The 19,066-nt window shown below is 48.9% G+C and overlaps 1 protein-coding gene across 1 annotated transcript in view; it reads right to left on the bottom strand.

Moving 5' to 3' along the window:
- GALNT14 (polypeptide N-acetylgalactosaminyltransferase 14) overlaps window positions 1-19,066 on the bottom strand; it is a 185,573-nt gene that overhangs the window by 104,480 nt on the left and 62,027 nt on the right. The window contains exon 2 of the mRNA XM_065401302.1: window positions 4,432-4,601. Within this exon, the coding sequence (XP_065257374.1) occupies window positions 4,432-4,601 (170 nt within the window). The remainder of the gene's footprint in view (window positions 1-4,431; window positions 4,602-19,066) is intronic.

The following is a 19,066-nucleotide window of genomic DNA, read 5'->3' as shown; positions in this document are numbered from 1 at the left end:
CATTTTGGTTCTCCCTCTTTACACAGAGGCAATTTAGGAATTTCAAATCCAGACCCAGGATCGGATTCTGATCCAGATTCAGACCAAGGGCTCTGGTGCAGGCCTAGCTCTACTTATCAGAGTACAGTAACTCCTCACTTAACGTTGTAGTTATGTTCCTGAAAAATGCGACTTTAAGCAAAACGATGTTAAGCAAATCCAATTTCCCCATAAGAATTAATGTAAATGAGGGGGTTACGTTCCAGGGAAATTTTTAAACAAACAATTTAATACTGGAACACAGTGATGATGATTGTGAAACTTGGTTGAGGTGGAGGAGTCAGAGGGTGGGATATTTCCCTTACTGCTAAATGATGAACTAGCAATTGGCTGAGCCCTCAAGGGTTAACTCTCTCACTCTACAAGGCAGCAGGAATGGAGGGAGATATGCACATTTCCCCTTTAAGTACACTGCCTTGTTAATTAGATCAGCTTGCTGAGACCGCAGCTGCTGCAAGCTCCCTCCGTCCTGAGCCCTGGTGTGTCCCCCCCTGCTCTATGGAAGAGGGGGTAAGCGGGGGGCAGGAGCAGGGGGGAGGGGGACACCCTGACATTAGCCCCCCCTTCCTTCCCTCCCCCGCACAGCAAGCAGGAGTCTTGGGGAGCAGCTCCAAGGCAGAGGGCAGGAGCAGCACATGGCAGTGGGGGGAGGGACAGCTGCAATTGCTAGCCTGCTGGGCAGCTGCTGCACAGGGAACTTAGGGGAGCGGGGAGCTGATAGGGGGAGCTGATGGGGGGCTGCCGGTCCACCCTGGTTCCAAGCCCCCACCAGCTAGCTGCAACGGGCTGCTCTTCCTGCAAGCAGTAGACAAAGCAGGCGGCTGCCAAACGATGTCAGAAGGGAGCATTACACATCTTTAAACGAGCATGTTCTCTAATTGATCAGCAACGTAACAAGGAAACAACATTAACTGGGACGACTTTAAGTGAGGAGTTACTGTACTAAGGATTCTGGCGGTTGGATGGGAACTACATTAGGAGCTGAAGGTTGGGCCATGTCCTTGGAAAGCAACTCAAACCAAATGAATTGCAGAGAGAGAAGCAGGACTGGGGAACACAAGGGAAAGGAGTTCTAATTTAGCTCTCGGAGGGAAGGGTTCAGATTGCCCCAGCTGCTCCAGGCAGGTCAGATCCCCTCCCCATACATCAAATCCACCCCAAGTGATACCATCCAGGAGAAGATGCAGCTTCTTCACTGTGCTACCAAACCAACAAGCCTCTGCTGTCTCTTCTAGTGCAAACCCTTTAAATAATTCTTTGCACCACTTGTCACTGTCCTGCATGAAGAAGCACAGTGCTGGGGGCCAGGAAGTCCTGGTTTCTAATCCTGGATCTTCCCTGGGCTGTCTAGACAGCCTTGGGCAAGTCCCTCAGTGATTGTATTGCCCCGTGTGCGAGTAAGGTACTTCACAAGGAGGTGAAGAATCAATTAGTGATTGTTTGTTCACTGCACTGAAAGGAATACTGCTTAGATTCATAGATTCTAGGACTGGAAGGGACCTGAGAGGTCATCGAGTCCAGTCCCCTGCCCGCATGGCAGGACCAAATACTGTCTAGACCATCCCTGATAGATATTTATCTAACCTACTCTTAAATATCTCCAGAGATGGAGATTCCACAACCTCCCTAGGCAATTTATTCCAACCCCGCCTGCACCCCGCCCCCCAACTCCCTGCACTAAGCCCCCTGCCCGCACCTCGCACCCCATCCCCCTACCCTAAGCCCCCTGCCGCACCCCAACCCCCTGCCCTGAGCTCCCTCGTACACCCTGCACCCCTCATGCACCCCAACCCCCTGCTGCACCCCGCACCCCTCCTGCACCCCTTTCCTGAGCCCCCCATACACCCCACACACCTCCTCTGCCCCAATCCCTTGCCCTGAGCCCCTTCCTGCACACCGCACCCCCTCCCACACCTCACACTCCCTCCCGCACCCCAACCCTCTGCCCTGGCCCTGCATACAATTTCCCCACCCAGATGTGGCCCTCGGCCCAAAAAGTTTGCCCACCCCAATTGTATGCCCTAGATGCCCGCTCATGGAGATCTCAGCTCTCCCCTGTGAAAGATGGGATGGCAACAGGATAGGTCTCCATAGGGCAGCATTCACTCCTTCCGCAGGACCCCGAGAAGGGTTCTCTGCAGGTCTGGGGATCCAGACATGGGGAGTGGGTGGGATGTGCCTCACCCTCCATCAGCAACATGGGATTAGGAGAAAGGTATTAGAGCTAGAGGCAGCGGGTAGTGTCACAGGGACTGCCGCTGGCCAAGAGAGCCCTATGAGTGTGGCCCCATTGGAACTGCACTGGCAAGAAGCTGGCTTGGATCACAGAGCCTTATGTACGGCCCTGGCCTCCCACTGAGTCCTTGAAATCTATGAGGATCCCAGGGCTCCAAGGGACTGTAGGCAGGCCCCATAGAAAACGCTGCCCCCGCCCCATCACAATGACCAGGGAGAACACTTTGCCAGAAGAACCTCAGGGAGATTCCCTACCATAAGTTTGCCCACAAGAGGGGCCGCTATTGCTACATGCAGCTGACTGAAGAAGTGACAACATGTGCCGAGCAGGGAGGATATGGCCTGTGGCAGCTTTTCCCCTGAAGAGCCTCGTGGGGAAAATAGGGATTAAAACTGGGTGAGCTCTTGTAAAGGAAAGTGCTGGTATCCTTTGCCTAGCTATAGTGAAATCAGGCCCTTCTAGACCCTCCCCACCCCTCAGAGCTGAAAGCACTCAGCTGCTGCCTGTCAGTTTTCCACTGTCATTAGGGGAGTCCATCACCACTAAGTCAAGCAGCACTGTAATTATGAAAGAAGACAATCCCCCAGATGGCACAAATCCACCTGCAAAGCACCATCCAAATGGCCCTCCAAAGCAGAGAGCGTGTTTCTTTGAGTGCGCCACTCAGGAGCCCTTTCCTTTGGCTGATGGAGAACTAGCCGGATAAGTTCTTATATTTCTCTCCCCCCCCCGCAACGCCTCCACTTTCACTCTGCAATAATCCCTTCCTCCCTTTATTAACCCCTTGTCCTGCTGAACAAAATAGCGAGCAGCTGTGCTACACTTGGCACCTCATTTGATTGTTTCTTCTGCAGCGCAAGATCTCCTAGGGCCAGAGGGGTCAGTGCTGGTGGTATGCTCACACACATAGACACATGGTCCTGTTCACTCAAAATTCTGCCTGTCTTGGAGGAAGGTGAGGTCTACTTTTCCTCGAGAATCTGAATGGAATCCTATGGTGTTCACCCTCCTGAGCAGGTGAAGTTTTCAGTGGATAGGATGTCAGCGTCAGACATCAGACTAGACAAACACAAAGGGGAAGTCTCATCCTAAGAAAATAGAGACCAAATCAGACCCCTTCCTCTTCATTTGTGGGTGAATCAGTGAATACTGTTTACTCAACACAAGCACCCAAAAACTAATGAAAGGGGCACTCAATAAATTTAGGCCTAACACTTAGGTTTGGTTTATATTGAATAAAGTGGGAGAGGTCACAAGCATCATAGAAATAGAATAAAATCACACAGTTGCTAGCTCTCAGGATTTTATTGCGTGTCTCATGATATTTGGTGCTTCTCTGAAAGCCCTGGCTTCAGGAGGTGATTCGGAGAGGAGATCTGCTTTCAGTTTTAAAAAGTAAAGTTTCTAACCCTAATGGTTGCAGAGAAAAGCTTGAAAACAGGACTTGAATGCACCCTAAAGGAGCAGAAGCCAGAAGGGAAATAAAAGGCACTCAGCATTTATTTTAAGCCAATCTCATGATTTTGGAGGTCAGCATGAAAATCAAGAAACATTTAAAGGTCAGACTTGACAAAGCCCTGGCTGGGATGATTTAGTTGGGGATTGGTCCTGCTTTGAACAGGGGGTTGGACTAGATGACCTCCTGAGGTCCCTTCCAACCCTGATATTCTATGATTCTTTTTAAAATTTCAGTGCAATCAGTAGGGATTTTTGAGGATTTAAACATCCCCTTCCAATTTGGGAAAAAACTAAAACAGCATTAGTGTGTTTGCACAAGAGAACCAGGAGTAGAAACGGACTATAAACAAGAAGTAAAATTGACCAGTTTAGCTTCCCTGCCCTGGTGAAATGCAAACAACATATCAAACAGCACAAAAGCTGTTTCAATTAATTGTCTAAGGTGATATTAGTAATGCATGTAATGAAATTATTTTTAAGCCAATATGTCTTATCTCATCAGGGTCTCTTTGAAGACAAAGATATCCCCTAGGTATGTTCCCAATCCAAGAACATAGTGTGCCACGTCTCTAGCCCATTAATTCCCCCCCAAGCGTACGTTTTTTGTCTCCAGTGCACACCTTTAAAGAAGGACCAATCATGTCCCTTTTTGACTAGTGCTGCCTGATCAAGGAAGAGGATGGGAAGGATGCAAGAACCTGTAATGCCTGGTGTCGCGGATGGCACGGTCACTGGGAATCCTCTCGCTCTCCCGCTGGTTAAAGGCATAGAGGCGGTATGGGTCCTCTCCGCCCTTCCATTTCCGGGCATTCAGGTACCTTCTCTCTTCAAACTGATCCCAGAGGTCATCCCAGTCGACATCTGAGCCCTGCACACACAAACATTGAACCCCGTCAGAACATGGAGGCCTGCACGTCACGGGTGTCTCTGGGTAGAGTGCAGTGACACCCAGCAAATGTTTAGCAGCTCCTCAGCACGTGTGCTCTCTCGCGCCCGCTCACAAATAGTAATTGAAGTCAATGGAGTTGCACCGATTTACATCAGCTGAGGATCTGGCCCGCTACAGATTAAAAGGACACGACCACAGGGGACCCTTAGCACTGCCCTTTGGCAGCTAGCTCTTCAGGCGAACCTCAGCACCATCCAACAGCCATGACTCACTTGGTTAAATTATATTGTGTGTTTTAATGTCTTGTCACACCTGTCAAATATTCAACCGCCTGGCAAGGGCGCTTGGTCTCAATCTGTACTTCCTTTCAGATACCTTGGTGCAACATCTGTCCTGAAACGCTGCCTGCTCACCTGGACGTAACTCCCCTGTAGGGTGACCAGATTCCCGATTTTATCGGGACTGTCCCAATATTAGCTTATTTGTCCCGCGTCCCGACCTACCTTCGGTCGGGATGTGAATTGTCCCGATATTTTGCCTCCGCTCATTGGATCCCGCCCCAAATCCCCGCCCTGGCCCTGCCTCCAGCCCCACCCCCTCACTGCCCCATTGGATCCCGCCCCAAATCCCCGCCCTAGCCCCGCCTCTTCCACAAACATGCCGCATTCCTCCTCCTCCCCGCTCCCTCCCAGGTTTGCTCTGATCAGCTGTATGGTGGTGCAAGCGCTGGAGGGAGGTGGAGACGGAGCGGAGGCAAACTGGTGGGGGGGGGTGTGTGGAGCTCCAGAGGCCATTTTTTTTTTTTTTTTTTTTTTGCTCCGTCCCGGCCCCGCGTCCCAATATTTCACCTGTGTGATCTGGTCACCCTACTCCCCTGCCTCCACATTATTGCAGACAGCAGGGGGTCCTGCAAAGCAAGGCATTTGTGGATAAATCATCCCACTGTTTGCTCGGGTATAGAGGAGCAACAGGGCTACGATGTTGCTCGCCCAGCTGTACAAGAGTCAAAGTGTCCTTTCGTTAAGCAGCACACAATGGGTCTGGGCCGGCTCTGAGGTGGCGAATGCAAGGTGCACTTGATAAAATCGCATCGTTAGGCAGCACAACCTCTTTGATCTCAGCCTATGTGTAATACAGAGTGATTCAAACATGTACAGTAATTTCAGCACCAAAGAAAATTGTGATCTTATCGAATAATTGATCTTTTTTTTGTTACTCCAGCTCACAGCCACTCTCCCCTGCTAATGGCACAAAAGGAAGCTTTTGAAACAGGCGATTTTTATCCCATAATTGATTTTATTCACATCGGACAGCACATTCTCCATGTTAATAGGAAGGGGGAGGGGAAAGTGATGGCTCTTGCAAATGAACAGCCTGTATCCCATACATCAGTTTAAGCAAAAAGGGCTGGATCGAGATTCCCCTCGAATGTCCCTTCTCCTGCTGCAAGGCCGTTGGAGTGAAATTTAAGGGAACACAGGCCGCCTCCAAAGGCATGGCACTGCTTCACAGCACAAAGAGACTCCCAGGTCCCTCAAGGCCTCTATGGTTTTAACCAAAGGCGGCTTTATTTCTTGTCCTCCCTCCGGAGCACTCCCAATATTTCTTACTGTTGCTCACCCTGTTGGGCCAAATTCTGATTTCAGTTACACCAGCGTAAATCAGGACCTAACTCGGTGATCCTCAATGTTATTACTGATCAGTGACACGGAGATCAGAGTCTGGGCTGTTGAATGTAAACTCTTCAGGGCAGAGACATCAAGGCTCATTCTGACCTTACACTGGTGTAACGCCATTATTCTCCCTGGAGAATACTCTCTCTCTGTTCCCTGGGGGCCAGATTCACCCTGCTGTAACTCCAGCTGAGTCCATCTCCACCAGTGGAGTTATCCAAAAAAGAAATTTGGCCTTTGGGTTCCATCTGGTCAATTTCCTAAGCAGAGGAAGCGATTCCCCTCTTGCACCTACTAAGCCCATGCAACAACAGAGGAGCAAGCTCAATTCTATCCCAACCCTGATCTAAGCACATTATCAGGCCTGGTCTGATTGCAGAAGCTTTATTACCAGCCATGCGGCAATAGGCAAGACAACCATGACTTTATTTTCATATCCCAAGGTGAGCATACAGTTGCTGAGAGTTATAAAAATCATCTTTTAACTTGCAGACGCAGCACATTCAGCAGAGGGAATAAATATGGTGCACCACAATGTCATTTCTTACAATTGCTTTTCTGCTTATAGCCACTCTACTGGGCTGGGCTGCCTCTGATGACAATCACAGAACAGTCCACCTTACTGAACATCAGTCCGGCATCCCAGGACACCAAGAACGAAGGAAAGTTATTAAAATGTTAAGGCCACTCCAGTCCATCAGGAGGTTTATGAGCAGAAGGCTATCCATAAAAGTTTGTAGGCTCTTGGTAGGAATGCAGAATATTGTGCAATAAATATAGTTTATGTTTTTTTAAGGCATCTTGTAAAACATGATTTACCAGCACAGTGAAAGATCAGGGAAAACTGAGCTGATTGCATCTCAGAACCACTGAAGCCCTGAAATTTACAAGGGTTGGAGAGGACCCTGAGATTCCAGCTCTGTTGAAGAAACAGTCAGCGGTTTAGATCCCAAGCTGAAGTTGTGTTTTTGAAAAAAAGTTCTATAAAACTTAATATGAATAGAAATGTTTCCATTTTAAAATGGCCATAAAAACAGGTCATTTAAAAAAAATGTATATGAAACAGTGTTATTGAACTAGACAGGAGACCCAGAAAAGGGAATGGACTATAAACAGGAAGTGAAACTGACCAGCCAAGTGAGGGAAGAGCAAAAATTAAACCATCTGCAAAATATTACAAATTTCTTTCAGCTTTATATAGAAGAGGTAATATAGTGTGGGCCTAATTCTCCATTGCCCTGCACCTTGTGTACTCCTTTACACCAATGCTCAAGTGGATGTAGGGCAGAACAGTGGAGAATCAGGCTCTGCATTGAGAGATTTGTCAGTACAGCATCCCTTTAAAAACCTTGGCATAATGGCAACCTATCCCGGGACGGTATGGCTAAGCGGCTTGGCCCTTTGATCTCTGAATAATTATGCTGCAAGGGAGTATGGGCAAGTCTCTGCCAGCTTGAGCTTGATGCTTGCCAAGTTCACATGGCATAATGGACAGATGCAGTTCCAAGACAATGCAATTAGGCAACTGCTGTGACGTCAACCATATGTTCTAGGCACCTCTGTTCGTACTTGCAGCATTACAAGGACACCAGCCATTTACATATGGTGGTGAGGCTGCAACAATAAACTCTGAAGTTCTGAACAGCCTAGCCTGTGGGTACAGTGGTTGTGTGTGCTCCAGCTAGGATTGTGTGCTCAGCAGACAAGGCAAGGAAACAAGCTACTGTAGATGACTGAATAGGACTTTTCCATTTATAGATGCCGATCCTTGGATAGAAGGCATCTGATGTCTAGAAGCAGAGCTGGTTTATCAGACAGTGAATGCTTCCTGCAATTAAAATGGAATGTTCCCCCATCAAGTTTGGGGCACTGTGCTGCTGGGAGGTGCATCTAGGGTGACCATCTGCATTTTAAGGAAATGCCACTAGAAAGACTATAGTCCAGCCCACCTTCACTTCCAGAAGCTCAGGCCACGCACAGGCAAGGCAGCACTGCCTTTTGCCTGGCCTCTCCCTGGAAGCTGGGGAGACTAACAGACTGTCATTACCATGCTCCTCCTCCTCTTCCCCCCCGCCCCCAAGCTGTCTGCCTGCCCCTGAGCTGACTTTCTCTCCTTTTAAACTCTTCCTCCACTCCTGGCATACCTTGAAGGTGCTGCAGGGTAGGGCCAACTATGAGCCCAGAGTAACTCCTTAACCCCTTCCTGCACAGTGTGGGGCTTGCACACTCTGCCACATGTGTGTCACCCTACACAGATGGGACATCAGATGCAGAGCTTCAGCACTTGTTTACATTCTGCAGAGTTTACCCCAGTGTCCTGGCCAAATTCCTATTGGATAATTACACTCTCTTTACTATAGCTAAATACCCCCTTGAAGTCTCATTGGGATGCAGTATTCTTCAACCTCCTCTCCTAAACTTCCTGTGAGGCTGCATGCAATTGGATGGGAATGTTTAGACAGCAAATCTGCACTGGATATCAGGAAGGATGCATTGTATATATACACAAGTGTTTTACTGACAGACGGCTTCTCCAGCTTGCAGGTAGGTGATTTACCTGTTCCTGGACCACTGACAAAGGAAAGGAAAAGCCCTATCACACATGCAGGGACCACACATCAGTTCTGGATTATTGGATAAGATCTTCATTATATTTCCACCATGTATTATCACCTCTTCCTCACACTAGAATTCTGTCTTGGGAGTTATTTAACCGATGTGCAGAAATCTAAATTTAATTTATTATGATCTAACTCACTTTAGAAGCCAAATTACCCTGCACTAGAGAAAGATCAAGTCAATATTCCACTTGCCTTTCTATTTATCTTCTGCAGGGCTCCTCTCTCTCTTTGTCTCATTCATTTTCTCCCATGTTCTGGTAATAAATTCTAATTTTTTTCCTACACAATTAGGCAATTTCTCTTTCAATGCTGCAGTTTAATGTTTGGTATTAATTATAGGAAACACAGTCACTTCTTTTGGCAGAAGAGTTTGAGAGATTGAATAAGTCTACAGCAGAGGGAGAAAAAAAACCATTCTCTGGTTTAAAAAAAGGGGGAGGGGCAGCCTACCACTTTAATGAAATAGGTTCTTCTCTCTTCCTCTCAATAGCACCAGGCAAACCACTCTGTTAGGAAACTTGCCTGTTACAGATTCACTTACAGTAGTTAATCAGGTTCACCAGCTGTGAAAAGCAAGCTCTGCTTTTGTGCTTTAGATGGGTGAATGACTCACAGAGTTTGAGATCAGTTTAGAAGAGTTGCATCTAAAGCCTTTCAGGACTATACAAACTGGCATCAATATTAGCCTGGATATACCATGAAATAGGCATAGTCGTGACATTTCAAGTAATTCCATGGGGCTGGAAACCAGCACAGTGAGCAAACATTTGTCCCTGGTAGCTGCCACCTTGTGTATTAGAACTTACGCTTTTTTTAAGGAAGCCTCCGGCCTCTAGGATTGTGGAGAAAGCTATTCAAATGGGAGCAGGGTGTGAATGGATGCCAATAACTGCCGTACATCAATGGAATGTTAATTCTGAAACTTACTGATGACAACTTAGATTGCAGTAAAGGTAACTATTTCACTGCAGGTCAAAGAAAGAAAAACAATCATGATCATGTCAGGCATGAGCCAAAGCCTATTGAAGACAATCAGAGTCTTTAAATTGACTTCAGTGGGCTTTAGACTAGGTTCATTATGAAGATTTGAACAATCGACCTTGAGTGCCAACACTTTGACAGCAGAAGTGAGTGAATCTTGGGCTGTGGGTGGAGCTTCCGACAGCACTGGAACCCACACTGGCTGAGAATGCATCTTTGTCCACCTTTAGTAGCTGAGCCGGATAAGAGCCTACTACAATTGGCAGCTGCCAATCCCTGTGTTCAGACCACTTGAGCAAAACTGTCCCTCAAAAGTGCCTTCAGATCCTTCAGGATTCGAGATTATTATTTATAATTTAAAATACCCAGTGAGTTCTAATGCTTCACTATACATGGACTGAACAGAACCGGATGTGGACAACTTTTAAATAGACCCTTTCCAGGTTTTTGGACCCCAATATTCCCCTACAAGTAGCTTTTCCTGTTCAGCTGGGAGGGCAAAGTTCTTTCCCTGCATTGCTTCAGTGAAGGGTGTGCAGCAAGGAGACACTGTTAGAAATGAACAAGTGTGGTGTCTGGTGCATCCCACACAAACAAAAAACTAATTCAAGAGACATTAGACTAGTCCTCGCATAGAAGCGTCAGAGTGCGACCAGCTGACAAGCAACCCGAATGCATCAGGAATAACACACCTGGATAAGCCCTTGGGAATCAATTATAGTGCCAAGGGAGCGGGGGCGGGGCGAGAAACTGTGTACGCTCTACAGGGAATTGGCTGAGTTCATCCCTGGTAGAAGTCAATGGCATTACAGCAGGGATGAACTGGGTCTCATCAGCATAGGCTCCCACTCTCTGACCCCCACCTGCTTTCCCCAATCAAAACCCTGAGCTATCACCTCCCTGGGCACGTTACAAGGAGAATAGAAAATGCCACAGGCAGGCTAGAGACAAAATTCAATTCAAAGGGGATCTACCTTATTACACCAGATATTTGACACTTTCTCAGCTGAGAACACTCTGAACAGCCTCTTCCTTCTTTACCAGCTTGCTAAGTGGGCTCCTCCAAACCACCTGTAGCCCTATTAAAGAGAGAGAGAAGTCTCTCGCTGTGACAGTACATTAAGAATTGAGAGTCTAAGCACAGAGATGTACTTCCTTGTCTGCCTCTTAAATCAAGGCTCAGAAAAGAAAGGGGGGAGAGTGCTCAAAGAGCAGGTCATTAGCAGTAAAGACTACAATTTTCCAGAGATTGTTAATGCTTTGTTTATGTGGATTTCTATGAATATGACATTTTAATGGCATAATAATTGTGTGATTACAGTGCAGCAGGGATTGCTGGAGCAGGAACAGAGAGTGAGTGGCTCAGACCGATGCAGCTGTGGGTTCTTCAGTTTCCCCTGGGAAGCTCAGGCTGCAGCCAGGTATCCACAGCATCTCCATCCAGGGCGCATGGGTGAGCCAGCCACCACGCCATTGCATCCACACACTCCCACCACGAGGGTGGAAACCGCTTCAGTAACAGGTACTGTAAGTGGCAGGTCAAAGCTGCCATGGAAGGGAGAAGGATGCAGTTACAAGAGCATGTCACCCAGCGTGCATCACCCAGCTGGTTCGAGATGCCTCGCCTGCCGCTGGGCTTTACTCAGTGTGGTGCTGCATGCAACGATCACCAGTGCTGCAGGAGGATCAGGTTCATGTCACCCAACCTGCCCCTGGTGCATTGCCCACTGTGTTGCTGCACGCAGTAAGGAAGAGCTCAGTGGGCTGAGCTGATGCACACTCCCCTGCCTGCTCCTCCCAGCCCCTTACCTAGAAAGGTGCTGTGTGCAATAATGAGCCTTGCTGGGCCATTCTGTTTTTATTATTGGCCCCAGGGCTATGAGAGCCAGTATCCTGGAGATTAGTGTTTGCAAATGCGGCCATGCCAACCCAACAGAAACAGGTTGGGAAAAGTATAAACAGAGCTCAGGGGCTGAATCACCAGCAGGGGCGGCTCTAGCTTTTTTGCCGCCCCAAGCACGGCAGGCAGGCTGCCTTTGGCAGCTTGCCTGCGGGAGGTCCTCCAGTCCCGTGGCTTCGGCGTACCCGCTGCCAAATTGCCGCCAAATCTGCTGGACCGGCGGACCTCCCGCAGGCATGCCGCCGAAGGCTGCCTGACTGCCGCCCTCGCAGGGACCGGTAGGGCGCCCCCCGCGGCTTGCCACCCCAGGCACGTGCTTGGAGCGCTGGTGCCTGGAGCCGCCGCTGATCACCAGCACTCCCTGCAGCTCCTAGGGTTTTCCTTGGAGCTCTGCCATCCAACCTTGCTTAGCTTAAATAAAAAAAGACCATGGCCCCAGAGGTGGTATCTGCAAATTGCAACTACATTTAGGGCAACAGAAGATTAATTCAAGGAGAGAAGGGGCATAAATTTCACCCTGGGAGTACAGGCCAACCCTTGTTTTATATACATCTCAAGGGACATCCAAGCCCTTTGTAAAGGCCAGTGAAAACCATAGACCAGGCAACAGTTCTTTGCCTCAGCAGATCAGACGAGGTGAAGTGGCAACACAAAAGCATACGGTGAGATCTGCAGGAGTACAGTCTGGGATGTTTTTCAATCGCAGGCCTAACGACACCATTTGTCGAGGCCCAATGCAGGAGAACCAATCCAAGTTTTGTTTACAGAGGGCCACTCCCAACACCTAAGGCCAATGGGCATCCAACCCAGATATAACAAACACAGGCAAATGTGCCCTTATCCCAGGGTGAGTCTGACCCAAGGATCTGTCCAAATTCAGAGAGAGAAAGCGACTCAACACGCTCCTTTTTGTAGTTCCTAAAGGAGCCATAGACCCCAGCTCAGCCCCCTCTTCATTCCCCCTTGGCTGGGAATCTTGGCAATGCCTGCCGTGAGGGCAGCCATCTGCTGTAGATTAAAGGTTTTTAATTCTCTCCCTGCCAGCCATGAGGTAGGGCCTCCGTTCTCTGCCATACACTCTCAGACCTCCCAACGGGCCCAGGATTATCCTGCTTTGAACCCCCAACCCTCTTGTCCTGGTCAAATAGCAGTTAGACAGAGGCCCGCCACTTGAGAGGACCCCCAAATCAAGTGGTGTTGCAACCTGTTGCATGGGATCACAGCGTCACGCAGGTTTAGTCCCTCTGCTCCTCTATCTCAGTCTACGGAGGGAGAGATGGGCCAAACCTGAATGGTGCTGTGTCCTGCTTTAGCCACTTGTAATGTTAGAAGGTATGCACCTGGTTGCTTTCCTTCCACTGCCCATCCTGAGACATCTAACCCTCACAGTATACTAGGGTTCTCACTGCATTTCTTTCCTATACACTATCCCTAGGGTGTATATACCATCCACACAATTCACTCATTATGCATTTGCCGATCACAGCCACAACACACAGTCCCCACAACCAGCTGAGATCAGAGGCAACAAGAACAAGTGGTGTAAGAAACACACTGATGAGTATGGCTGTAGAGGTAGACCTGAATTGGGCAAGAACCAGAGGTTCTGTGAGCATGCAAACCACTGCCCTCTTCAGGATGGAATGAGACCTGCACAAAGTGCATGCAATTAAGTTGTGGGGTAGTAGCAGTCCTGCAAGGAGTAGAAAAAGCATGAATGCTAAGGGGGATTCTTCAGGAGCTTGTGCAACAACAGCCTGTGCTCTAGGAAAAGAGGGTCCCAAGTTCTAATGTATAATTTAACTGCTGACTATGTTCCCTACTTGTAGGCAGCCCAGAGACTGATACAGAATGCACAATATGTGCTGCAACAATTATAAATACCGAGTCTGGGGGAAATGTTCTGAAACTGAAAATTAAAGATTCCAGTAAGGTGTGAAAGACATTAAGAAATAAAAAGGAACCCCTCAGTTTGGCACAGCCCGTTCTATTCACCAGTCTTCGACAAGTGTCAACACACTGCCAGTTGCAGCGTGAATGCCAGCTGTCTGCAAAATATGCTGCCTGTCACCTGTAAAGAGCATTAAAATTCTACTTCTGCTAGGAGTATCCAGGAAAGCAAACACCTTGTCGTTCTTTAGAAAAAAACTAATTATCAGGTAAAAGAAACGCATCAGATTGTATAACTGTCTGAGAAACACGAAAGCAGGTTCTGGCTCCCCATCCTTCTCTTTCCTGCCTCATTTCCTGGGAGACAGCCCATCCCCCATCACCTCCTGCTGCCTTTTCCCAGGGCTCATCTGAAGATTAAGATCATATTTACACATCCCAAGGGTTGTTCATGCCAGTGACAGGCACTGGATCAATGTCCTCTATTTATTCTCAAGAGAAAAAATGCAGCAGGGATAGCGGTGGGCCAACTGTCCCGAGCCACAAACACCTCCTAGAGGTGAAAGGGGAGGTCAGTTTCCATGGCTCACACAGTGCTGGCCCTGAGGCCTGGTCTACACTAGGAGTTTATGTCGAATTTAGCACCGTTACATCGAATTAACTCTGCACCCGTCCACACCACGAAGCTATTTAGTTCGACATAGAGGTCTCTTAAATTCTTAAATGAGATGACTCATTGACCCTGTGATGGCAGTTTGCACAATACAGATATCGGATTACTAAACGCTGAACTGAGACCACTAGGCTCTGTTGAGATGAGTTCCTGTCTGCATCCTGTAAAACTTGCCCATACCGGTATTGCCCTGGCCTCTTCTTTTGTCATTCAGTGTTGCACGCATTCTAAAGCGATATGCATTTCCTCACCTTTTGGGGGCGAAGCCAGACAGGCTCATTACATGTAAGACACCAGGCAGCTGTTCTATAGGAACCAGTTTTAGTCACCAAAAAACCCTGAGCACTTGGCTAATTCTCATTGCCACCAAGACTCTTTCACCCATGGTGGCAGAGACAGTTGAGGAGTTGTCCATTATGGGGCAATAGCTGGTGGCCAATCAGTGCCATCCACATTGCAGCATGCCAGCCTCTTACACCCCCATGCCTTGGGGTGCTGGCAGAGGAGGAAGAGTCTGAATGAGTTTGACAGACACAACCATGCAGGGAGAAGTCTGATGCCCCATCACTCTGGTATCAGGGTATAAGAAATGATAGAATGCATGTGGGAGAGACAGAGACGGACAAGTGGGCTTGCGGGGGTTGGTGGGGGCAGATGGAGTGGGGGAAGAAGGATGCAACTGGAGAAACTTTGAGGTAGCAGGAATCTGGCCCAGGCCTTCCCAGCTCTATGCCTCATGCCCATCACATGTCTCCAGAACAAAGATGGGGGTCAAGAACCCAGCTTCCTCTCGGCCTGTCTCTCCTGCCATGCATCACAAAAAAACACTGCAGCACTGTACCATATTGTCTGGGATGCTGGGTCAAGGCCCAGGGCTCCACACAACAGGTGCTGCGGACTTACACTGGAGGTGGAGTATCTGTGACAGAAGACACCATAGCCTGGTACAGCAAGATGGCACCATAGCCAGATGTCTGACAACTGGACCCAAGATGAAGGGGGAGCAACATGGCGAAGGGCTACTGGCAGATCCCTGCTCAGGAAGCTTTGCCTGCCCTTAGTGTTTGACACCCAGGGGTTAGAGACTGAGCAGCAGCTTTCACAGTCAGTCTGAGGATCAATGGGCTTTGGAAATGGTCCTGCCCAGAGCCAGCACGTTCCTGGAAGGGCAACGCTGTGTGTGTTACCCCTCCCTAGGAATGAAGCTCACATGGCACAGGGCTCTCCAAGCTCTGAACTCTTTCCCCTCTAACCACTGAGCTACAGAGTCACATTCTCCGTCACCCAATGACTCTTTAAGAGAGTCTTAAACATCCTGCAGAGACCAGCTCGGGACAGAGCCAACCAATTGGAGCAGAGAACCTTGTCACACTGGTGCAAAAATCATAAAAGGGACTAAAACAACAGGTTTGAAAGAATGAGCCAGTGTAGCTGGCAGACATGTTAGAGACTGATTGTGCCATGCCTTGCACAAGTGTGCAAGGGAGTGGGGAGAAGTCCCTATGCAAAGACCAGCCTGACTCATTCTGGGTGCTTCTACAGTATCTCCATGGGGAGTCAGGTGTCTCTGTAACAGCCCCTGGAGTATACAGTATCATGTGCTTCTAATAGCCGCATGCGGTGCTGTGTGTCTTTGTAATGCCCCCATGGGGTATTCTACCCTGTGCCTCTAACATCCTGTGTATTTGCCATGACTGAGGCATTACAGAATGAATATAATAATATACCAACGGCACCACAGCATCAGCAAACACCCAAGAACTCCTGGCCATCTGGCACAGCCTGCCTCTGGGGACCCTGCTGTCCTGAGGTGTTTGTGCTCGCTAGAAGGGCAGTAACTCTCTTCCCCGCTTTTGGATGGCTTGAAGTTGTTTGTTTCCATTCAGGGGTACTGGAGGCGGACAGTAATCTCTCAGCAGGAATTGTAACCAGGCATTATACAAACGAGATTTAAATATCTGCTGCAGCATCGGGGGAGGCTCAATTATAGAGCTGTTACCGTCCGAGGCACTAATGCCAGCTGAAAGGATTACATCACTTCAAACAGAGAAAAGCTCATCCCACCTTCTCCCCTGGTGCCAGCGTGTGCTCTTAGGAAGGAACGCAACCCCAGCAGGGGCAGCTGGTGGAAAGCAACAAGCTTGACATAACAGGTACCACCCCCACACAGCACAGTTAACCCGAGGGGAGCTGAGAGGGCCATCCAGTGAGGGGAGGGGAAATTCTATGTACAATGTCAGCAAAATGGGCCAGCATCACAGCCTGACTCCTCTGTGTGGCTCAGAACAGCTATTACATATATTATGTTAGTATCCATAAGCCCCAGTTTAGATCAGGGCCCCAGGAGTGCTGTACATATACCTAGTAGAGGTAGTCCTTTCCCCCAAAGAGTTTATAATCTAAATAGACAAGAGAGCATGGGAAAAAGCATGTGTTATCCCCATTTAACAGGTGGGGAGCTGAGGCAGAGAGAGACTATGCAAATTTCCTGAAGTCACACAGGGTGTAGAATGCAAATCAGGTTTCCAGAGACAGTCTAGTGCCTTCACCACATGCGATTCTTCTCTGGAGCCTTTCCATGCCACCCTTGGCAATGTGTCTCCTCCCTAATCTGGATGGCGTGAGAAGGTAGTTCTGTCTCCACGGACCATTTAGGCCCTGAACCAGCAAAGCACTTAAGCGCACACTTAAACTTTAGGCACTAGAAGGGTCCCCTTGAAGTCAGTAGTCACATGCTTTTAAGTTAAGCACAGGCTTAAGTGCTTTGCTGAGTCAGAGCCTGGGTTGCTAGCCTCTGTACTGAGACTACCAGCTGTGGTGGTCATTTTGTGGGGACACCAACAGTGCACCAGGAACTGGATGGTGTCAAGCCAGTTATAGAATGAAAGCCAGGGTCTGCCCATTTTTACTGAATTTCTTCTTGTGGCAAAGTTGCCACCCCAGCTCACCCCTCCAGACTGGCTATGGTGCTGCAGCAACTTTTTCCTCAGTTCCTCCCCCACCAAAACTGTCTTTTGGCCTCCTGTGGCCATAGGCGCATGCTGGCCCTCCAGCCAGATCCCATTATAGAGTTCTGCCCCTTCCAGTACCACAGAGTCCTTTACCCAAAGTCCCCTAAAGTATATATACAAAATCCAAACCTTTAGCCCAGGTGGCAGCCACCTCACCACAGGCATACCTCTGTTGTTCTGGATGGTCCTCCTGTTGAGCCATATACTTCTATGCCTCAATAAACCCTACAGCCCAGCAGCTGACGTGCTCTTTGGTTCAGAGTGACTAGAGCTCCTCAGAGCCCTTAGCACCAGGCAGGCTTTCAGCTCACCCCTGGCACAGCCTGTCTTGTCCGCTCTGCTCACCTTCTTTCAGGGTGCTTCCCAGAGAAAGGGAACTCTCCATCTCCTCTCTCCAACCCAGCTCCTTATGGAAACATGCCCTCCTCTGCCCCAGCTGGGCTTTATTTCTAAATTTCTCCAGGTGCTAGCAGGCTAGTTAACTGGCCTCGCTGGGCCATATTAACCCTTTCACAACATGGGTATGATGAACATCCCATCAGACTTCTGTTCTGAAAGAGTTTTAGGCAGCTTCCGTGAGGCGCTGGCTTCAAGTTATCATTCACCTTTAAAGCAATCAGTCCTTTGACCCTGCTGGGACTTTTATAGGAGGGCTGTTCGTTGGTTTTGTGGGCTGTTCGGTTCTTCTCTATATGTAGCAGGCCTGGATCCCAATGCAACTCGCAGCCTAGCCTTACCAAGCGCGATGGAGCAAAAGCGCTCAAGCCCACAACCCAGGTGGAATGAACAGTGGGCTAGGGCCTGCTGGAGACCTCTCCAATATCCCACCCCACCCTCCATGGGCGAGCGGGCATCTTTGATGCCAGAGGAGTTGCAAATCAGAAATTGAGCTTGCCCCTGATGGGGGGGACAGGGGAAACCCCTTTCAAAATAGAATATTCATACAGATGGCTAAATAAAGCAAAATGCTTCCCTGCAAAGTCTGTCCTGCAGCCGGGCTCTCCAGAGAACCTCAAAGCATTTGCTCTAATGCTTTTGTCTTGCCAATGAGCATTGCATACTCCCAGAGAAGCACACGAGCTGCTCCATGTCCAAATAGAAAAAGTCTATACATCACCTCCCATTGTAGCAGCAGGGCATTGAGGTCTGTTTGGGTTCCTCAGTGAACTTGTCTCTGACTTATTCCAGAGGCAATAACCTCCTGTCCCCCCTCCCCGCCCCCCGTGCGTTTTGGCTTCCTTCAATCCAGAATTATTCAGGTGCTAAATCTTCATCTTCTCTCACCTGGGTCTGAGCCAAAAACCAATGGAAAGACGTGCATCAGGCTCTATGTGGCCTCCTTCAGTCTCAACACTGCCTCCCAGTCTCTTCCCGCCTAAAGTTCACACTCCTTGACCTCCTTGTCAAGGCTCTGCTCCCACCTACACTCATCTCTCCCCCCTCATTCCTGCACTCTGCCCTCTCTTCTCGCCCTGTTGCTCCCACTGGGCTAGATTCTGCCTTTTGCATGCCCATTAGAGGGGGTACCTCAGAGCAGTGCTACACCCCAGCAGGAATTCTGGATGAATCATTTCTTCCTGAGGGCTCACTGGGAGCCCCACCAGGGCAGCAGCACTACCACAGCAGGCCATTGCTCTGGTTTGAAGCCAGACAGTCCTCTTCCTATGGTTCTCTTCCCAGTCCGGTTTTGTCCAG

The sequence above is a fragment of the Emys orbicularis genome, chromosome 3, assembly GCF_028017835.1.
Source record: "Emys orbicularis isolate rEmyOrb1 chromosome 3, rEmyOrb1.hap1, whole genome shotgun sequence".
In the NCBI taxonomy this organism is placed as follows: domain Eukaryota; kingdom Metazoa; phylum Chordata; order Testudines; family Emydidae; genus Emys; species Emys orbicularis.
This window is presented reverse-complemented; position numbering and strand designations above follow the sequence as displayed.